This window comes from Mya arenaria, chromosome 14 (genome assembly GCF_026914265.1).
Source record: "Mya arenaria isolate MELC-2E11 chromosome 14, ASM2691426v1".
NCBI classification, from domain to species: Eukaryota; Metazoa; Mollusca; class Bivalvia; order Myida; family Myidae; genus Mya; species Mya arenaria.
The window spans coordinates 22,745,046-22,764,330 of NC_069135.1; the positions used below are offsets into that span (position 1 = coordinate 22,745,046).

Genomic DNA, 19,285 nt, shown 5'->3' on the forward strand with positions numbered 1-19,285 from the left:
CCACAATACAAGGTTTCTATGATGCTACAGACTGCAGTCTTCCAACAAGGGAGGTAATTACAATGTGATGACCATTAAAAAGGAGTTCCATACGGGTACTTAATTTATCTGTGCACGTTGGCGAGATAAGAATTTCTAGTGTGGTTATTTTGTTGGATCTACTTATCTGAGGTGGGAGAAATGAGTATAAAGACTGATTAAGTAAAATGAGATAATCATGTGAATGTTATTACATGGTGATGGCTTTTGATCATAGGAGTACGTTTAAAGGAATTACATTCATTTTTAAAAGGTCTTTTCTCAATGTACTTAAAAACGTTTGTCGTCAATACAAATCACTCTGATTAGTCTGTAGTAATTTAGATGGCCCTAGATAAATTATTTAACTATTGCATGTGACCTAATTCACAACTATATGTTATATCATATCACTATAACATATTATATCATTTCACTAATACATGTGATATTATTTTACTATAACATGTTGTATATTTTTTCAAGTACAGTCCAATTACATGTTATAATTAATTACTAAAGCACTATTTCATTGCATTGCCCATACGTACTTTTAAATCATATACCATTCCAATTTAGCACTATTGCATGTCATTATATTTTCTTTGAAAACTTTAACAGGTTACTAGTTTTTCGGACCTATAAACGTATGATAGTATATATCACAAGTTATACGGATTATTTACTATTTCCCAATTAAATTGATATTTTAATTGAGCACTATTATATGTAATCAAGATAATTTAATCTCATGTTTTTGTTTGTGAGTCTTTATTTTTGTTTTCTATGTCTTTGGCGTTTAACCAGTGCCATTAAACCGGGTTTATTTTTAAACTTTTGGCTACTGAGCTTGTTTCTGTAGTTTTTCACATAAGAATTGATTACAATTCGTGAAGACTAATCACGATCATCATCATCATCATCATCATCATCATCACTAAAGGAGTCATAATTGCCTGCAATATCGTATTGAAATAATATCTTAATATAATTTCCTGCAATTTTCAAACATGAAAGGGTATGAGATTTATATTGCACAAGAGAAATGTAATTTAACCTATATAGTTTGTAAATTTGACCTGTTCTGTAGTATTTTTTGTAGTTTCGAGGACTTCATTGATATGTTGGTTTACTTCTTACAACTGGCTACTTATCGCTGTCACAGCTGAGAGAACGATCGGGGTAGTGATGTATCACAGCGTTAAAAGTAAGTGTACCAGGAAGACCTCTTTTTTGTAATCTGCGGCATAATCGCGACTCTAGGACTAATTAACTCTCACATTCTATTTGGATTTAACGTTGTCGTAAACGAATATAATGCAACCAAATGCCTGGCGGCCAGCGGAGACTATATCATGTTCTGAACAAAATACTGGCCATGGATCAATTTATTCATTTCGTCTGTTTTGCTGTTTCCTTTTCTTGCTTTAGGGAATGGAATGATCGTTGTTTATCTCTGTCGAACGATAAAGAGGCGAAAAGCGCTATGGATGCCGGCAAAAATGGAGACTAGTCAAAACAAGGCTATTCGTTACATCATCGTTGCCCTTGTCTTGTTAAGGGTCGTATTTGTTATAACGAACATACCGCGTTCTATCTTTTTTTTATATGATGCGACCAATTGTCAATATTCGTTAAAATAATAATGTTCTTTCCGCCGTATATTTAGCCGTAAATATAACGTTGTATTGTAATCAAACGTTTAATTTCATCATGTATGTAGGCAACGGTAAAAGCTTTCGAAGGGAGTTGCTTTACATCCTCACATGTCAACCACCGGAGTCGGAATCTACAGAGTTAATGCAAACAACAAAAACAACATTGAGTGTCAACACACAGAGAAACAGTGTAAAATAGAATCATCATGACAGCTTTTAAATGTAACATTTGTTCTGAGGTATAAAAACATTGTTTTCCACATTGAACACATTTTTCTTATTAATATAATCTAAGTTCAATCCTATTTTATTGCATAACGATCCATTTGCACAACCTATGATGAAAAAACAACAACAGCAGAGAAACAGCAGAAGTGCAATGTAACCTTCTTTACGTTCACAAAAAGGATTACATGCGAAGGGATTAGGCCACGAGGTTTTCCAATATCAGTGATGGCCCTTTCCCAGAAATGGAGTTTGCGAGTTTTTTTTTTGAACTGAATATATTGCTAGTGCAAACTATTACACCAAACTGTCAGTGAAAGCCACATGAATATACCGGTATGATGACATTTTGTTATTACTTGCGTTTGGCTCTTGGACAGAAGTATTTGGAATCCAGCATATTCCTGATATCAGAATTGCAAAGAACGTGATTAATGAAATAAGAAGAGTCATTTAGAATTTTAATAAGGAAAAAGTAATTGTGTAATTGTTTTGTTGTTATTTGTATTCACTTGGAACTGTATTTTATGATTGGAATAGTCAATGAGAAAGAACTGTATTTCATTCATGATTGGAATTTTCCATCAGGAGGGACAGCATTTCATGATTGGAATACTCAGTCTGGAGGTACTTCGTTTCATGATTGGAGTATGCCATCAGGAGAAACTACATTTCATGATTGAAATATGCAATAATTGGAATAAGCCATCAGGAGGAACTATATTTCACGATTGGAATAGTCCATGAGGTGGAACAACATTTCATGATTGACTACTGTGATTTTTATTTATATATAGAAACTCTATATTCAATAAATGTAAAAATAAGCGATCCAACGTATTAAAGAGCATGTGTTTTGTTAATAAATGTCGAGAGTCGGATACTGCAGATAAAAATGATACAGTTTTTAAAATGCATCTCCTTTTATGCGGTTGGTCAATCGGTATTTCTCAACACACACATTAGAACCAGCGCCTTAAAAGAACGTCGTGAGCACGTGCCGGAAGTTTTAAGCTCATATCTTTTGCGGTTATCATGGCCTTCATTAAAATTTAGCAAGACGATATGAACGACGCCTTCACAAGTTATTATTAAGCCTAGATGCTTTCTTTGTGATAAATGTTTTACACTATTCACGTTTAGGACCAAAATAAAACACATGTTTGTAATGTTTAGTCGCCAGTATCAATGTAAATGCCAAAACTATATCTACGTTCAGGAGATATAACTCTTCTAGACGAAAGGATATGTCTTACGAAATAGGAATCCGTTAGGTATCTGTTCACTCTATAGTGAATAATACAAAGAGCACTTTACTCATAGGACGTTATCGTAAATACCAAATTAGTTTCGGTCAAAAGGGTTTAGGCGGTTTGGAAACCTGTTTCGAACGTTTTGCTTGAACTAAAAAATTCATGGTCTTGCATGTAGCCATAATTTCTCAATTTCTTTAAAACAATGATAACGCAGATTATACTACGTTTTAACTAATTGGTGTTTCAACACACGTGTTTGATGACTGTCCGCCATTTCCTTTCTTAAAACACCAGATTTCGGATGGAACGAACCGACGAAACCGCATCTGGAAGGGGTTTCGATAGTTTCAAAAACTAGTTTTCGTAAAACTAACTGTTAAACTGGTTTTCCTTTTATTTAAAACTGTTACAACAAATACACAGTTCGTGAAACCGATATAACACCAGAACTAGTTTATAACACACAAAGCGCCCTAAGACTAAAGATGTATACGCCAGGTACCAGTACACTTCTTCAAAACAAATCCTCATATACTGTGGAAGTTATTCGATTTACAAATGTTTACAGCTATAAACTTTAATTATGTTTAGGGACACGTAGCTGTATGACAAAACAGCTGAAGAATAATACAACAAAATTTGTACCTACATTGTGTCAAGTTTAAGGACAGTTCCTATTAAATGTGGAAGTAAATTACACGAATTATGAGGAGTAACTTAAGAGAAAAACAACGATATCAACAGCATGTTATTAGAAAGGAGTCATTCGGCATTGCTACCAATACAATAGTTTCCAATGAGTCTTAATGCCACGTAAAAAACTATAAAAATGTAAACATAATTTTGTTGTTGCTTATTTAAACAACCACACCCGTTTTCTCAGCACCAAAACAAACTTTCTGGTTTGTTTGGAAATGCATTATTTATACTATTTATACTAAGAAATCACGATAATGATTCATTTTTATAACTTTTCCCTCACATACTTAATTAGATTTACGAACCTTTCTGTACTTATTACTGAGTGTGTTATATTCATAACATGTCATGGCAACACTAATGTATGTCCAACAAAAAAGATGTGCATAGTCTCATTATTGCAATCATACCACATACATGCTTAGTTTTATAAAACTATCCTACAGAAGAATTCTTCAGATATCTCAAGAACGAGTTTTCCTTTGTTTGGACGTTGCAATGGAGTAGGCATTAAAATCAAATTGCATTGTAAAGTTTTAATATATAACTAATACCTAAATTCAGTGTTCATCATTTTCTTTATGGCAGTAAACATGCTTTGAAGACAGAGATTTGCCGTTTTGCGTAAATTACTGTGGTCATTTTTAGCATTTTATAGATCAGGTAAAATACGTCAATCTACCTGCAAATGTTTGAGAACGAATAAAGCTATATATTTAAATGTTAAATACTCTTCAAAGACGTTTAAATTATATTGACAATGCAGTTTGATTCTTTATTACTCCAAATATGGGCCAGTTATGAGATTACTTCTACTAAAACTTTTTTATCTTAATAATATATTTGAATAGCAATATTGAAGTAAAAACTATTGTTTTTGTATTGAATAATATTTTTAACACAACCTAATTGCCCTCATATGGTAGACTTCGAGATTTACAAATATGATTTTGATTGTTGATATAAAATTGCAAATTGTTGTATGATATATCATTTCTAACATATTTTTTACAGTATCCTTAAATGTCAGAAATGATGGATTAACAAATGTACTGCATCATTCATCAGTGGATTGATAATGAAAAATCTTAAGAGAGTGGTACGCAAAGCATCATCACTCTGGTGAACGGGAATGCAAATGTACTGCCGAAGACATTTTCTTCGTTTACTGTAATTGTCAACGATGGAATATATAATGCAACATTTATGGTCCTACAGTCTTGTTAATCATAGGGCAATATACATATTCACGAACTTATCCAATGCTTCCTGTTACATCAGTCTAAGATCAAGTAGCCTATTTTCAAAACCGAAACTCCATAACCACATATTGTATAAAAATGAATTTCAAGAAAATATATTTATGCACATATTTTTGTTCAATGACATGTTATAACAAATTTAAAATTTACATCAAATGCACCTACATGTATTTACAACAGTAAAATAAATTTCAATATATCATATTTGTTTATTCATGTTACACTAATTAATTAAATGTACATGAATTACTTCATCATTTGTTGAAATGATATTACACAAATTATTGCGTTCAACATTCATTGCAGTACACCGGTTTAATTCCCTTGGAGCTAGGTCACAAAGCTTCATCGAATCGACATCATACCCGCTTGGCGTCTTCTTCTTCGTCTGTAAAATTTCATATTCGTTCGACTCCTAAAAAATAAACGGAATGCGGGAAGATTTTAAACAAACCAAAAGTATTAAATGTAGAGGATAGCTGAAACATAGCTAGTCAATTCATGTATTTGTTACAGCAAAGAGTATAAACATTTAAAAACTACAAGTTTAAAATACTCATTAAAAGGAACGAAAATGGACGAAGTTTAACTAGACCATGGCTGGTATTACATGTTGGTCTTATTTGGATCTGAATACGAGGAAGCTAATCGGATTACTTGCTATGAATAACTTACTAATACAGTGCAATAAGTCATTTATGTATGAGCCTTAGATAAACTTAAGTTGCATATTGAATACCACTCCAAAACACGTAAAAAGTGTAGACGATAATCTAAAATAGAGATGATCAGACAACGTTCTTATAACATCAAATAGATTAATATTTTACAAATTTGAAATGATCCGCTAAGCTGGACCTTTGTTTATTTAAACTTTGCTTACGGGACGATTTCTACATGATCCAGTGCCCACTGATCCGAGCCTTCGCCACCATGTACAGGCTGCCACCATCGAAACTGGACTCCCTCAACCTGAGCATGATGAGGGATGTCGTAGGCAAGCCTCTTTGGAGAAAGGTAATCAGCTGGGTCATGACGCGCAATTAATCGCCAATCTGCACCCTAAAAGTAAGAATTTGTAATACTATCCTTGCTGTTTTTTTTCTCTAACGTATATAGGAGGTGAACCTTTTGACGGTGTTGTTTTGCGACAGGTTAACCCCTGTTTTAAACGCTTTATACATGTAAGATGTAATGCATTTATTATACAATACAATACATTACAACAGTAACCCACACAATGGTAATGTAAAGTATAACAGTTTCAGAGGATAACTATATTTTCTTTAAACTTAAAAACAATTATATCGTTAAAATGCTTTACTTTTATGAGCACAGATTTGTATCATCTAATACAATGCATTTTACTGGCATACTTTATTTGTAGAATATTGCAAGAGAATGCCTCTGTATTGTGAGTGATCGTCCATTTTAACATTGCAATCCTTTGTTTGAGCCCTGCATCCAATTTGCATCACAAACATTATTTTACTGAAAAGACATAAGAAAGAATTGTAAACACATCCTGCATATTTAAAATCCTCTACTTTAAATTGTAAACAATTTAAAAAATGCAATTCTGTACTTGATTCAAATACCATGTGCGACTTAAACATTTATTCCCATATATAACCTTCGTAATTCTTAAATTGCAAACCTTGGTCTATTCAAATCCATTTCAACTGTACGGGCCTCTCTGTGCCCACATCCATTAAAGTATAAAGTCTTTCCATGGGCGTAAGGTATAAGGGCCCCGCAACCAAACCCGATACCTCCCCCTGACACCCACTCCCATCGTGTTGAATAAATACCGTCCTCGAAAGAGTCGAACATTCGAGATAACTGCTTTCTTGCTGGCATGCAAGTAGTACCTGAAAATAGTTAATTTCAATAAATTTTAAACATCCAGTCATTTCAAGTCTTTCTGTTACAAACTTTAAAGCCTGGCTTCGTTTTAACACAAATATATGTATGTAGTATGACGGTCAAAAACCTTGAGGACGAAATGTCTTCAATACAACCAGAATGACGATCTCTAACTTGGGCCAATTTGACGAATGTACACATTCCATTTTATATGGTAATTACATGGCATTGATTCATAACTGCACACGAACTTCTAACTTTTAGGCGAATTATAAAATAAACAATAAATTTAAACACAACATAAAAATACAATTCGAGTATGTCTTCACTGAACATCTTGAAAATCAAAACCTTAGAATAGTAAACTTTTGAAGCGTATACTCTCATTCAACCATGCTCACCTTTATAATCATTATCACACACACACTTTCCTTGTACACACTCGCCTCTACCGTGACACTTGTCGAGGCAGCTTTCTCCGATGTAAATGTCATCCAGGGCCCAGCCTGGTGAAATATCTCTACCCGATTCTTGTATCCATCTAAATCTTGTGGTGCTAAAGCAGGAATTGTAAGAAATATATATTAAATGCCGTTTTTTGTGGCGGATATGCGTGTCTTAAATCATTTGAGCAAACGTTCGATACAGTGTTTGTACATTTCACCAAAACACGTATGTGTCGTTGTCTACTTACGTCAAGACACGAATTAATTTGAAATCACAGATGCCGTCAAAGGTTCCTTACAACATCGCATTTATACGGTTTTGATATATATATGCAATTTCAGTGTTTTCAACTAATTGTTTATTTGATTGTGCTTTTTTCCATTTGCAGTGTCAAAATTTAATTTGTTTAAATCTGAACATTACATATTTTGTCAATTGGCGCATAGCTGCACGTATCACATCTTCTCAAGATGAATTTTAAGACTCTGGTATCATGACCTTTTAAACGTGTCTGGCATGCAAGTATAAACTGTCATCTTCTAAAGATAGATTTTACCAACACTGATCACATGACCTTCTATACATGTCCGGTATGCAAAAATATACTGTCATCTTATTCAAGACATTTGGGTCAAATCCTAAAATACTAACAACGAGAGACATACAACACAAACATCTAACATGCTTTGTTCAGCAGTAAATATATGACACTAAAAATATACTTAAATCACTTAATTTGTCATCTACATTGTCAAACAATTAATTCAACAAACGTTCATATATACACTAGATATTCGAAATGCAGACTACTGCTTGAACACAAAGATGTCGTTGTAACACTCATGCAAAATCGTAGGCTTTAGAAATGAAACTGATACCTTGAAAATGTTTTTACTGGAAGGCTGATGGTCACTCTGGTCCAATTCGGGTACCTATCTGCAGTATATTCGCTGGCCAAATGGTAGCTATTTGGTCGACAATCCATTCGCTGGTTGACGTCAGGGAGACAGAGAGATACAACTTCGTGCCAGGAGTCTAGACTTGGATCTTTGTTAAACACAAGACGAACTGGTGCATGACTTTCGCAGATGTTAAACGTTTTACTGCAACCAACCGCTATCTACAAGGTAAAGGACGTTCGAAGTTATTGCAAAAAAATGAAATGGCCAAACAAATATCAAACAAGAAACACCACGCTCCAAGATTACACTTCATATACGCAAACTCAAATTTTCTATTTAAATGCATTATTATGTTTAACTTATTTAAACTTGATGATTAAAAAAGAACAACATGATTTGTGTACAAATTAAAAAATGCATTTAAATTACACTTATGCATATATCTAGTGTAAATCATTGGTAACGGTTGACGTAACTGCCTTAACGGTCAGTGAAAACTACGAAAGGAATCACTTGTGGTTTAAACCGATTTGCTGGCGCCTAACCTTACAGTTTTGCAACTTCTATCAAGTCATGTAAGTGCAAAACAACATTAATTGTTTTGCAATATGTTTTAATCATAACACAACGGACCTAGAAACCATTTTTAAAGGTCCGTAATAAAACTTACATTGCATTATATATAATGATTGATCAACTGATGCCATATGTTTGTTATATATATTCTATTAATGCACCTTAAATTGCAGAATATAATCATGTTGTATGATAGTCTGTTTTGTTGTAAAGTGTTTCTCTCCCTTTCCTTCCTCCCAAACAATAACACCGTCATCCTTCTTACAAACTTCTGTCTGGATGTGACCTTGAGGGTTAAATTCCCAGGGCTGGTCATTAAGTACCAGAGATTCATTAAAATTGATACGAAAATTCGCTGGATTAATCTCATGACCACCTGAAAGATAAAGCATTAGGTCAAATCCTTTATCAAATTGATATTACGCACAAAACACATACCTAGGTGTACGTATACTAAAGCTCTAATATGTTCAACACAGAGTTTTTAACAATTATATGCCAGTATGAATACAAAAAATAACACTGTCAAATAAAAAAAGGCAAAAGACACATAAACCATAAAATTCTTTATATAAAAACAAGCCATACCAATGTACACATTATCAATGGCCCAAGCAGGCTGCCTCCTAAAAGGGTCCTCAGCAAGAGGTTGCCACCACCTAATCCTTGTACTAATCGTTCTTGCTTCCTGTGGTAGCTTAATATAGTCTTGTCTAGGTTCCAAATATCGTGTATAATCAAGAGTGTGTAATGTATGCCAGTTAATACCCCCGTCAGTTGAATACTGCAATATTACACTGTGATCAGGGCTATACGGCTTAAAGCAGTCATGTGCTTCCGTCGTTCCTCCTATGCTTGCAGTGTACTGAACAAACCTAGAATATAGACACTGGAAATAAAGTATACAAACATATTCACTGTAGAATATGACAAATCGAAAATGCGCCAAGTAGTGGTTCAATAATACGCCACAAGGCGGGTCAAAAATACGAAATAAATATCCGACGTACTATCAGCTCGACACGGTTTTTTTGCCCAGCCATATGTCACATTTCATGCCGAAAAAAAGGCAGACATCGGTCGTCTAACATACATGGCCTTGATTTATATGCACCAAGTTCTTATATATATACATATATATACATTTGTATATATATATTCTTACTTTGCGTCTCGGAGGTCCAAGTCCTCCGTAACAATTTGCCTTAGGCCTAGTCCATTCATTGTAAGTGAGGTCAGTTCAACCAAAGGAGTGCATGAATCCTGGACTGTTCCACCTTGAACCAACAACCACTTGGACTTATCCACTTCGCCATTATTAAATGTGTCTTTTAATTCACGCTGAAATGACAATAATTGCATTCTAAGCATTATTAACCCGCAAACCTGTTTACATAATGATGTAATAGTAATTAAATAAAATAATAAGGTTAAACAATGTGAAACGATGTAGCATTTGCAAGCCTATTGCAATGCTCAACAAGTGTATCTGCTCAACAAGTGTATCAGATTTTTGGCGATCTTAACAATCGTGTCAGGTTGTGCCAGTTCTAAGCAAGTGTATCAGATTTGACAATCATAAGTAATCGTTATAGATTGTGTAAGTACTGAGCAAGTGTGTCAGATGCTTAAAAACAACAACAAACAAACAGAACAAGAGCTGTCACAGTATGTGACGAATGCCCCCGAATGTGACATTGACCTATGAACAATGTCAGTACATGAAGTTGATATTGCCTTTACGTATCAAATACATATGGCAAGTCATTTTAAATTGCCCCTGAACATAAAAATACCACCCATATTTGACAACCTAAACTCCATGTCCTTATATACAGCACTCCACTGTGAATAAACACTAAGTGTGACCTTGACCTTATAGTAAGGGACAAGGGTCTTGCACGCGACACGTCGTCTTGGTATGTGGAACACATGTGGCAAGTTATTTTAAAATCTGTTCATACAAGGGAAAGTTACAGCCCGGACAAGACAACCTATACTCTATGTGCTTACATGCAGCATTGTTAATAAACACCTAAGTGTGACCTTAACCTTAGAGGTAAGGACACGGGTCTTGCATGCGACACGTCGTCTTGGTATGTCGAACACATGTGGCAATCATCTGTCCATACAAGAGAAAGTAACAGCCCTGACACGACAACTCATACTATATGTCCTTATATATGCAGTATTCCATTGTGAATAACACAAAGTGTGACCTTAGAGGTAAGGACACGGGTCTTGCACGCGACACGTCCTCTTGATATGTTGAACACATGAGGCAAGTTATTTTAAAATATGTCCATACAAGAGAAAGTTACAGCCCGGACACGACAACCTATACTCTATGTCCATATACCCAGCATTTCATTGTGAATAAACACCTAGGTGTGACCTTGACCTTAGAGGGAGGGACACAGGTCTTGCACGCGACACGTCATCTTGGTATGTCAAACACATGTGACAAGTTATTTTAGACTATGTCCATACCAGAGAAAGTTACAGCCCGGACGCGACAACCTATACTCCATATCCTTATATGCAGCAGTCCATTGTGAATAAACACCTAAGTGTGACCTTGACCTTAGAGGTAGGAACACGGGTCTTTCACGCGACACGTCGTCTTGGTATGTGGAACAAATGTAGCAAGTTATTTTAAAACCTGTCCATACCAGGGAAAGTTACAGCCCGGACACGACACCTATACTCTATGTCCTTATATGCAGCACTCCATTGTGAATAAACACTAAGTGTGACCTTGACCTTAGAGGTAGGGACACAGGTTGTACGAGACACATCGTCTTGGTATGTTGAACACATGAGGCAAGTTATTTAAAAATATGTCCATACAAGAGAAAGTTACAGCCCGGACACGACAACCTATACTCTATGTCCATATACCCAGCATTTCATTGTGAATAAACACCTAGGTGTGACCTTGACCTTAGAGGGAGGGACACAGGTCTTGCACGCGACACGTCATCTTGGTATGTCAAACACATGTGGCAAGTTATTTTAGAATATGTCCATACAATAGAAAGTTACAGCCCGGACGCGACAACCTATACTCCATATCCTTATATGCAGCAGTCCATTGTGAATAAACACCTAAGTGTGACCTTGACCTTAGGGGTAGGAACACGGGTCTTTCACGCGACACGTCGTCTTGGTATGTGGAACACATGTAGCAAAACATTTTAAAATCTGTCCATGCAAGGGAAAGTTACAGCCCGCGCACGACACCTATACTCTATGTCCTTATATGCAGCACTCCATTGTGAATAAACACTAAGTGTGACCTTGACCTTAGAGGTAGGGACACAGGTCTTGCACGAGACACATCGTCTTGGTATGTGGAACACATGTGTCAAGTTATTATAAAATCTGTCCATACAAGGGAAAGTTACAGCCCGGACACGACAAACTATGCTCCATTGTGAATAAACACTAAGTGTGACCTTGACTTTAGAGGTATGAACATGGGTCTTGCATGCGACACGTCGTCTTGATATGTGGAACACATGTGGCAAGTTATTTTAAAATATGTCCATACAAGGGAAAGTTACAGCCCGGACACGAGTTATTGAGCCGGACACACGGACGGACGGACGGACAGACGGACGGACTGTGCGATTTTAATATGCCACCCTTCGGGGGCATAAAAAGAACTTACTAGAGACCAGACACTGAATGCGTTCATACTATAAAGTCATGTACAATCATATAATAAAATTAGTGATCCCTTTTTAAAATGTATTTATTTTGCATACTTACAAGGCAGACTTTTATAACTATTAACCAAAAGTGGATTTTTTTTCTTTTGCAGAAGCTTTCAAAACTCAATTAAAGGAGTGTGACTAAATGCACAATACGTTTTAAGTTTAAGTCCTTTGAGATTTGTGGTCGTTTTAATAAATTGTATATTCCCATTTAGAAATGTCCCGGCGTCATTTCACTATGATGACTGGAAGTAAGCCCTGGAAATACCAACCTTATTTTCAGCATCCCAAGGGTAGCAATTATCACCATGGTGACCAGGATCACAAATGCATGATGGGAAGGTCTGTGTGTGACAGTTGCCATGGCCACCACACATGTCCTGACAAGATGGTCCAATGTAAACATCAGTCAAGCCAAAATTCGTAATGGCTTCGTCGTCGTTAACAGGGCGCTGTTGCCATCTGAAACGTGTTGCTCTGCAAGAAAACAAGTACATTTAATAGAAAATGTGAGAACTATGAGTGTTATTTTAAGGCTTGCAGTTTTACGATCGATCCATCTTTCCAAATCAGTTCATTTTAAAGGCAAATTAAGTTGAACATACTTTTTAAGGTCTTATCTATATAGTTACAAAAGTGAACTGCCTTTTAAGGAGGTAAGCCGATACTGTTTTCTACTTTTACTTACTAATAGTTATATTTACTTGTTATTGCATAGTAATGTTTTAAAGACTGTAAATCAATAAGTCTTTACAATATAAAATGATCTTCCAAGTCCATACTTTGACTGTGTCATTCCTTCAAGTGGAATAATCACTCGCTGCCACCTTCCCATAGGATCACCATAATAAACGCTAGCCATGGATGGTCCAACAAGACAGTCTGGGTCATTTGACAAACATTGTGGAGTAACATAGGCCCAAGTCATCCCATAATCTGTAGAATATTGCAAATGTACAGGTGCCACCGATGCATTCCATGGCCTCATGCAACCAATGTTATACCAGAATTGTAACATGTGACCTTCGTGTATGTTCAAATCTTGCGTTGTTATTGTTGCACTCTCGTCGTCGACGATCTCTCCAGATGCTACTTCAGATCTTTCACAATACACTCCTGTTTTAATGTTATCAAAAGTCTTCCATTCAGCTGGATCGATTCCATAAGTGAAGTCGCTCATCATCATCTCAGGGTTAACATTTCGACCTCCAATTCTTAAATTGTCTATAAGCCAATCATCTTCATTTTGGCCACTGTTTTTAAACTGGGCAAAATTTATTGCCGTTCCATTTCTTTTTGCATCATCTGGTAGCATTATTGTCACAAACCTTAAAAAGCAACATAAATACAATGTAATACAATGAAACTACAACGACAATGAATACTTGGGAACAAGGTATAAACATTACATACAGAAACACCCCAGGGGGGCCAAGCACTCATCAAACTAAACAGACTGAAAATGATTAGTCATAAATGAAGACCAAATAAATGTATTTTTGTTTCAAATCCAACAGGGAAAGAAATGCCCTCAAAATGTAAATCATAAATGAAGGTTAATTACTAACACAATAAGTTTTTGCATATTTATTAACTTAAATATTTTCGTTCAATACCGAACAGGTACAAAAGGCAGTATTTACGCATAAAACAGTTCAAATATTTCAATAATGTTCGTCCAACTGATATAATGCACTGGCATCATGGTGATGAAATACTATACTATTTGAATTCTACAGTACAAATATATTACAAGTTAAACATACGATGGTGAGCGGTAGTTCAAGTAATGCAAATTCCCAAACGTTGTCCAATCAACAGCATTAGTGGAGTACCCAATCAAAACACTCTCATCAATATTATCCGGCGGTGTGCCACATCCATACATAAAGTTAAACTGCACATACTCAGCATTTGAAAGATCAAAGAATCGAGAAATGAGTCCTCTGGAGCAGTTCTGAAATGTTTCAAATATATAAAGTAAGACTAAATAATTTTGAACTCATGGCTCGTAACTAATAACGAAAATCAATTTTATGAATGTATAACATCATTTTAACGTACCAACAGATAACCTTAGAACAATCGAACCCGTACACCACAGGTAAAACTACAAATCGTCTTGTTCCATAAATTTGGCATATAAAAAGTCAAGTCTGACCTACCCCAGTAAAATGTAAAGCCGATCCAGATGCCATAGGTTTACATGGTTTAGTTCTCTTTCCCCCAACAACTTTGTACCAGTTATAGGATTCTCCAGTAAACATATCATAAGAATATACAGGCAAATCAATGGTGGGAGCACTGCAGTCGAAACCTCCCCATCCCGGGTCACATCTGAAATAAAGTAAAAAATATTAAAAATACTGGTGAAAGCACAAGGGACAAACCAAGTAATAAAATTGAACAGGAGCCCCAGAGAGCAACTGCAAACACTCTTCTGTTCTTTTCCTGTGGAAAAAGGGGCATAACAACAGTTATCAAGACAGGTGTATGGGCCTTGTTATGCAAGTGCGTGTTATACCTGGCAGCATGTGTAATAACTTTCATTTAAATATCTTTAACGATCTAAGGAGTTATGGCAAATGTTAAAGTGCACAATAACACTATGACAATACCTCGATTTCCCCTTGTAATAGATCTATATAATATAAATTTAACTTTTTTCAACAATTTGCCCTTTTTAATTTTATTTTTGAGAGCAAAATAATACCACAAAAAGAAGGATTATCAACAAAAAATATTTTACTTACACACAACCCTGTTCAGTGCATTTTCCATGACCATTACAGGAATCTGGACAATCTGTCCCTATGTACAAGTTAGCGATGGCCCAAGTGTCCTTCCTGTTGAAACCTTCGGGCTGAACAAATTGAAACCTAGTTGACCGTGACCTTTAATGGGAAAATAAAGATGTTTATTGCTTTGTTCATGCTTTTGGGCGTAATATGGAGTTTTATCAGTGAAATAACAGCAGTGGACACTACCATTTGAAATTTTCACTGCATGCAATGAGTAAAATATCATCTACTTATTCGCCACTTATGAACATTTGTTTCAAATGACACTTGTGCAAAAAATATCACCCTACACTGAATTGAACAAATATCCTCTATTTATTCGATCAATTGAAAGAAATATGTTTCATCATTGAAAGCTAAAAGGCCATAAGAAGTCAAATGTCATTAATTTGTTTGAATGACAAAGATACATGATGCAGTTTATGAGCTGAATAATAACAATAAAAATATCGTAGAAAGCATTCTAATACATATATTATAATTAAGTTGGAACAATAGGGAAACCCAAATTCTAATAATCTTTATAATGTATAGATTAAAAGCAACTTCAAATAATGACCACACATTCACAAAAACATGGAAAAATCATCTTGGAAACGCAATTGAATTATCTATCTTGCCATTTATGGAAAAGCAATGGAATGATGCATTTGCCTTGCATGAAAAGGCAATGTAATGTTGTATCTTACCTTGTATGGGAAGGCATTGGAATGTTGTAATGTGCTTTATGATTAAAGTCAATGTAATGCTGTACCTTACCTTGTATGGAACGGCAGCGGAACATTGTATCTGTTCCATCCACTTGTCATATCTGAGAGAAACTCGCTATCTCTAGGGAATGTGTACTTCTCGCAGTTGAGGTGGGAAGGCAAACATGACCTCGTCACAGGCTGCCAGGTCACACCCTTGTCATGGGAATACAATAGCTGTACCTCTAAAAATGAAACCATGTTAGTGTTTTTATGAATTTCCGACATTCATCATCATTTAATCACTATATCGATGTCCAAAATGACATGGAAGGATAAAAGATGCACCTCAAAATGCAAAAAGGGATTTATAACATTTATTCAACTCTGTGATAGTCAATTTATCTATATGTATGAGGTCAGACAGGATTATAGACTTGAAACATACCATCAGAGGAAACTGTTTGTTGAGGGAGATCAAGATTTGTAATCCTCAAAGAAATGCACACAAATGTGTTAAGTAGTATTTTTTAATCGAAAGTAGTCCAACAACTTCGTGTATGGTGTAGTTATTTCTTTTCTAGTTCTTAGGGTACACTAAAAATATCTCAATAATCTTAAAGCAATATAACACACAAAAATGTGACTTTTAGAACACTGGTGAACATTGCTTGCAATTGAAAGGGTTTTGTGTGCAGAAAGAGTAAAACATAAACCAAAATTAATATACAAAATGCTACATTAACTACTTACTAAAAACTGTTTTACATTTCGAAGACTTAACACATACACGCCAGGTTTGGCATAGTTTAAGCTATACAAACAGCTGTACAACAGACGTTTTACACTTACTGAAGTAGTGCTTTGTGTCAGTACAGCCAAGGGAGATGTCAAACTGTAGTACAGATCCCGCTTCCACTACCACATCAGCTGTCACTGCAAACCTGTGCTGCTCCTCTCCTAAAACATGGGACATATCTCAACAATGTTTACAACAAGAGCTACGGGCTTAAATATACATGTGCTAATGCATCTACACAGAGCAACATAGACAACAAGTTTTCATATGCAAAGACAATCACAATACCTTGACGTTTTTATCAGTGTTTATTGTATTATGTTTCTTATTTCATAGATATTGTTGTGTTAAAACAGTACTTCTATCATTAAGAGGACTTCACCAGTTTTTAATTTTGCGTTCATTTAAATGTTTCATTAACACATTTTTTTATAAAGACTAAATCCGATTTTAACCGCTTTTCATGAGTTACCAGCATTTTGTTATTTTAGTTGTTATTTCCTTGTCACAATCTCAACCACTCCCTCCCCGCCTCACCATCAGCCCTAAAATCTTACCAGTAAAGTGGAGGGTATTAAACAGTGACCCACATACGGGCTCTATAACTGCTCCTGGGGTCAGGGTCCAGGTAGAGTCCCTAGGAGCACCAGGGTCGTCTGCCAACATCTCGACACCGTCATAGTCACCACCAATGTAAACCTGATTGATGAAAGAGTATAGACAGGTTTTATCGGTGAGTTTTCAATGATTTGTTGACAAATATTCAGACATTTTAAAATTCAAATTCCCTTTGGATAATACTTACAGAATTATAATTCCAAAAGTTGAATGAAAACAACAACTATTGAAATAGGTGAATGGGAATTTTATAGCATTGCTGTCAATCTGCCTAAATTATTTCTAAAAGCCACAGAAAGAGTACTGTGGTTAAGATTTGTATATTCTTGCAGTCACATTATAATGATCCTGAGAAGACAATGATCCTGCCATGACAATTCTTAACAAGGCTGAAGGCTAATGAATTGCAAGAAACGGGAATTATTATATGCTTTTTGGTGATTTACAGTGTTTTATCATTTAAATAAAAATGATATATGTACCGTGAAATAAAATTATGTTAATTTTCACTACCAGCTCTCACTTAAAAATCAAATGTCAGAGTGCAGAGGGCTGGGATAACATTTCAACAACATCATTTTCGAAAGGACGGTACGTTCACTTACAATTATTCGCGCTTTTCTGAAAAATCGTTTTTAGCAGAAGAAAAAAAAAATATTGAAACAAGTTATTACAACATTATATTAATCACTCTCGTTGGCACGATTTTACGCAAGAGTGTGGTCTTGTGTTGTGGGGGAAACCGGAGAAAACCCACTTGCCTGGCTTGGTGACCACATACCACAAACCAAACTCAAATGCGCCCAAGCCAGGAATAGAACCCGGGTCGCCTAGGTGAGATGCGAGTGCGCTAACCACTGCGCTAACCGGACAACCGATTAAATATTGGTTTAAGTGCAAGATTGCAAAACATTTCTCCTCACGAACACCAAAAGTTAATATTTCACTCATTGCTAAGCCACTCTTGAAATATAGCTTTTGGTGCTCAAAGACTCAGTGATATATATACTAATCTTACACTGAAACAATTATTCTCTATTGAATACCTCATCAATTGCCCAGGGCTCCATAAATGTTCCATTTTTTGATGGCTGCCACCAGCGAATCTGAGAAGCGCTGGACCTTGCGTTTTTAGGCAAATTTAGTATCACATAAGATGGCTTGTTACTATGCTCGTTGAAATCAAACTGCTCAATGGTGTGCCAGTTGATTCCTCCGTTTGTGGTGAATTGTGCGTAAACTGGGGGCGTGGCTGGGTCAGGAGGAGTGGAGTCACAGCCAAGGCGAATATAGAACTGGACTGTCCTGTTTGGGTGAAACAATATATGCCATGGTTTATTTATCTAAAATGAATGTTGGATGTACACACTGAGAGTGGCCATATCACACAGGCCAGAGAAACAACCAAGAGAGAGGTAAAACTGGACTGTCTTTTTTGTTGGGGTGAAACATACAAATGTATAACAGTTAATCAAAACCATAAATTCTCCATTAATTAGAAATCAAATGAACATTGAAATATATTAAGTTTATATAGAAAGAATTATCTTTAATATCAAAATGAATTAAAGTCCTTTGAATATTTGGTGGATACAAGTATAACAAAATAAACACCAATATTGAACAATTAAACCTACAACCAAGTGGTGAAATATTTAAATATGCAAATTTTTTAAAGGTTTAAGGTAAGGCCCAAACAACATTGACCGAAAGGCACAAACATAAAAACACCACAAACATACCACATGCC

At 35.6% G+C, this 19,285-nt stretch overlaps 1 protein-coding gene across 2 annotated transcripts in view; it reads right to left on the minus strand.

Moving 5' to 3' along the window:
• Nucleotides 1–3,533: 3,533 nt before the first annotated feature.
• LOC128216598 (reelin-like) overlaps nucleotides 3,534–19,285 on the minus strand; it is a 64,931-nt gene continuing 49,179 nt past the window's right edge. For both annotated transcript variants that reach the window (XM_052923213.1, XM_052923212.1), the window contains exons 44-61: nucleotides 18,582–18,840; nucleotides 17,475–17,616; nucleotides 16,971–17,078; nucleotides 16,189–16,363; nucleotides 15,382–15,522; nucleotides 14,794–14,965; nucleotides 14,395–14,585; nucleotides 13,411–13,956; nucleotides 12,901–13,105; nucleotides 10,075–10,250; nucleotides 9,498–9,784; nucleotides 9,071–9,285; nucleotides 8,310–8,551; nucleotides 7,386–7,540; nucleotides 6,776–6,989; nucleotides 6,495–6,609; nucleotides 6,002–6,180; nucleotides 3,534–5,533 (exon numbers count right to left, since the gene is read on the minus strand). In XM_052923213.1, coding sequence (XP_052779173.1) covers nucleotides 5,464–5,533; nucleotides 6,002–6,180; nucleotides 6,495–6,609; nucleotides 6,776–6,989; nucleotides 7,386–7,540; nucleotides 8,310–8,551; nucleotides 9,071–9,285; nucleotides 9,498–9,784; nucleotides 10,075–10,250; nucleotides 12,901–13,105; nucleotides 13,411–13,956; nucleotides 14,395–14,585; nucleotides 14,794–14,965; nucleotides 15,382–15,522; nucleotides 16,189–16,363; nucleotides 16,971–17,078; nucleotides 17,475–17,616; nucleotides 18,582–18,840 — 3,592 coding nt within the window. In that variant the 3' untranslated portion in view covers nucleotides 3,534–5,463. The remainder of the gene's footprint in view (nucleotides 5,534–6,001; nucleotides 6,181–6,494; nucleotides 6,610–6,775; nucleotides 6,990–7,385; nucleotides 7,541–8,309; nucleotides 8,552–9,070; nucleotides 9,286–9,497; nucleotides 9,785–10,074; nucleotides 10,251–12,900; nucleotides 13,106–13,410; nucleotides 13,957–14,394; nucleotides 14,586–14,793; nucleotides 14,966–15,381; nucleotides 15,523–16,188; nucleotides 16,364–16,970; nucleotides 17,079–17,474; nucleotides 17,617–18,581; nucleotides 18,841–19,285) is intronic.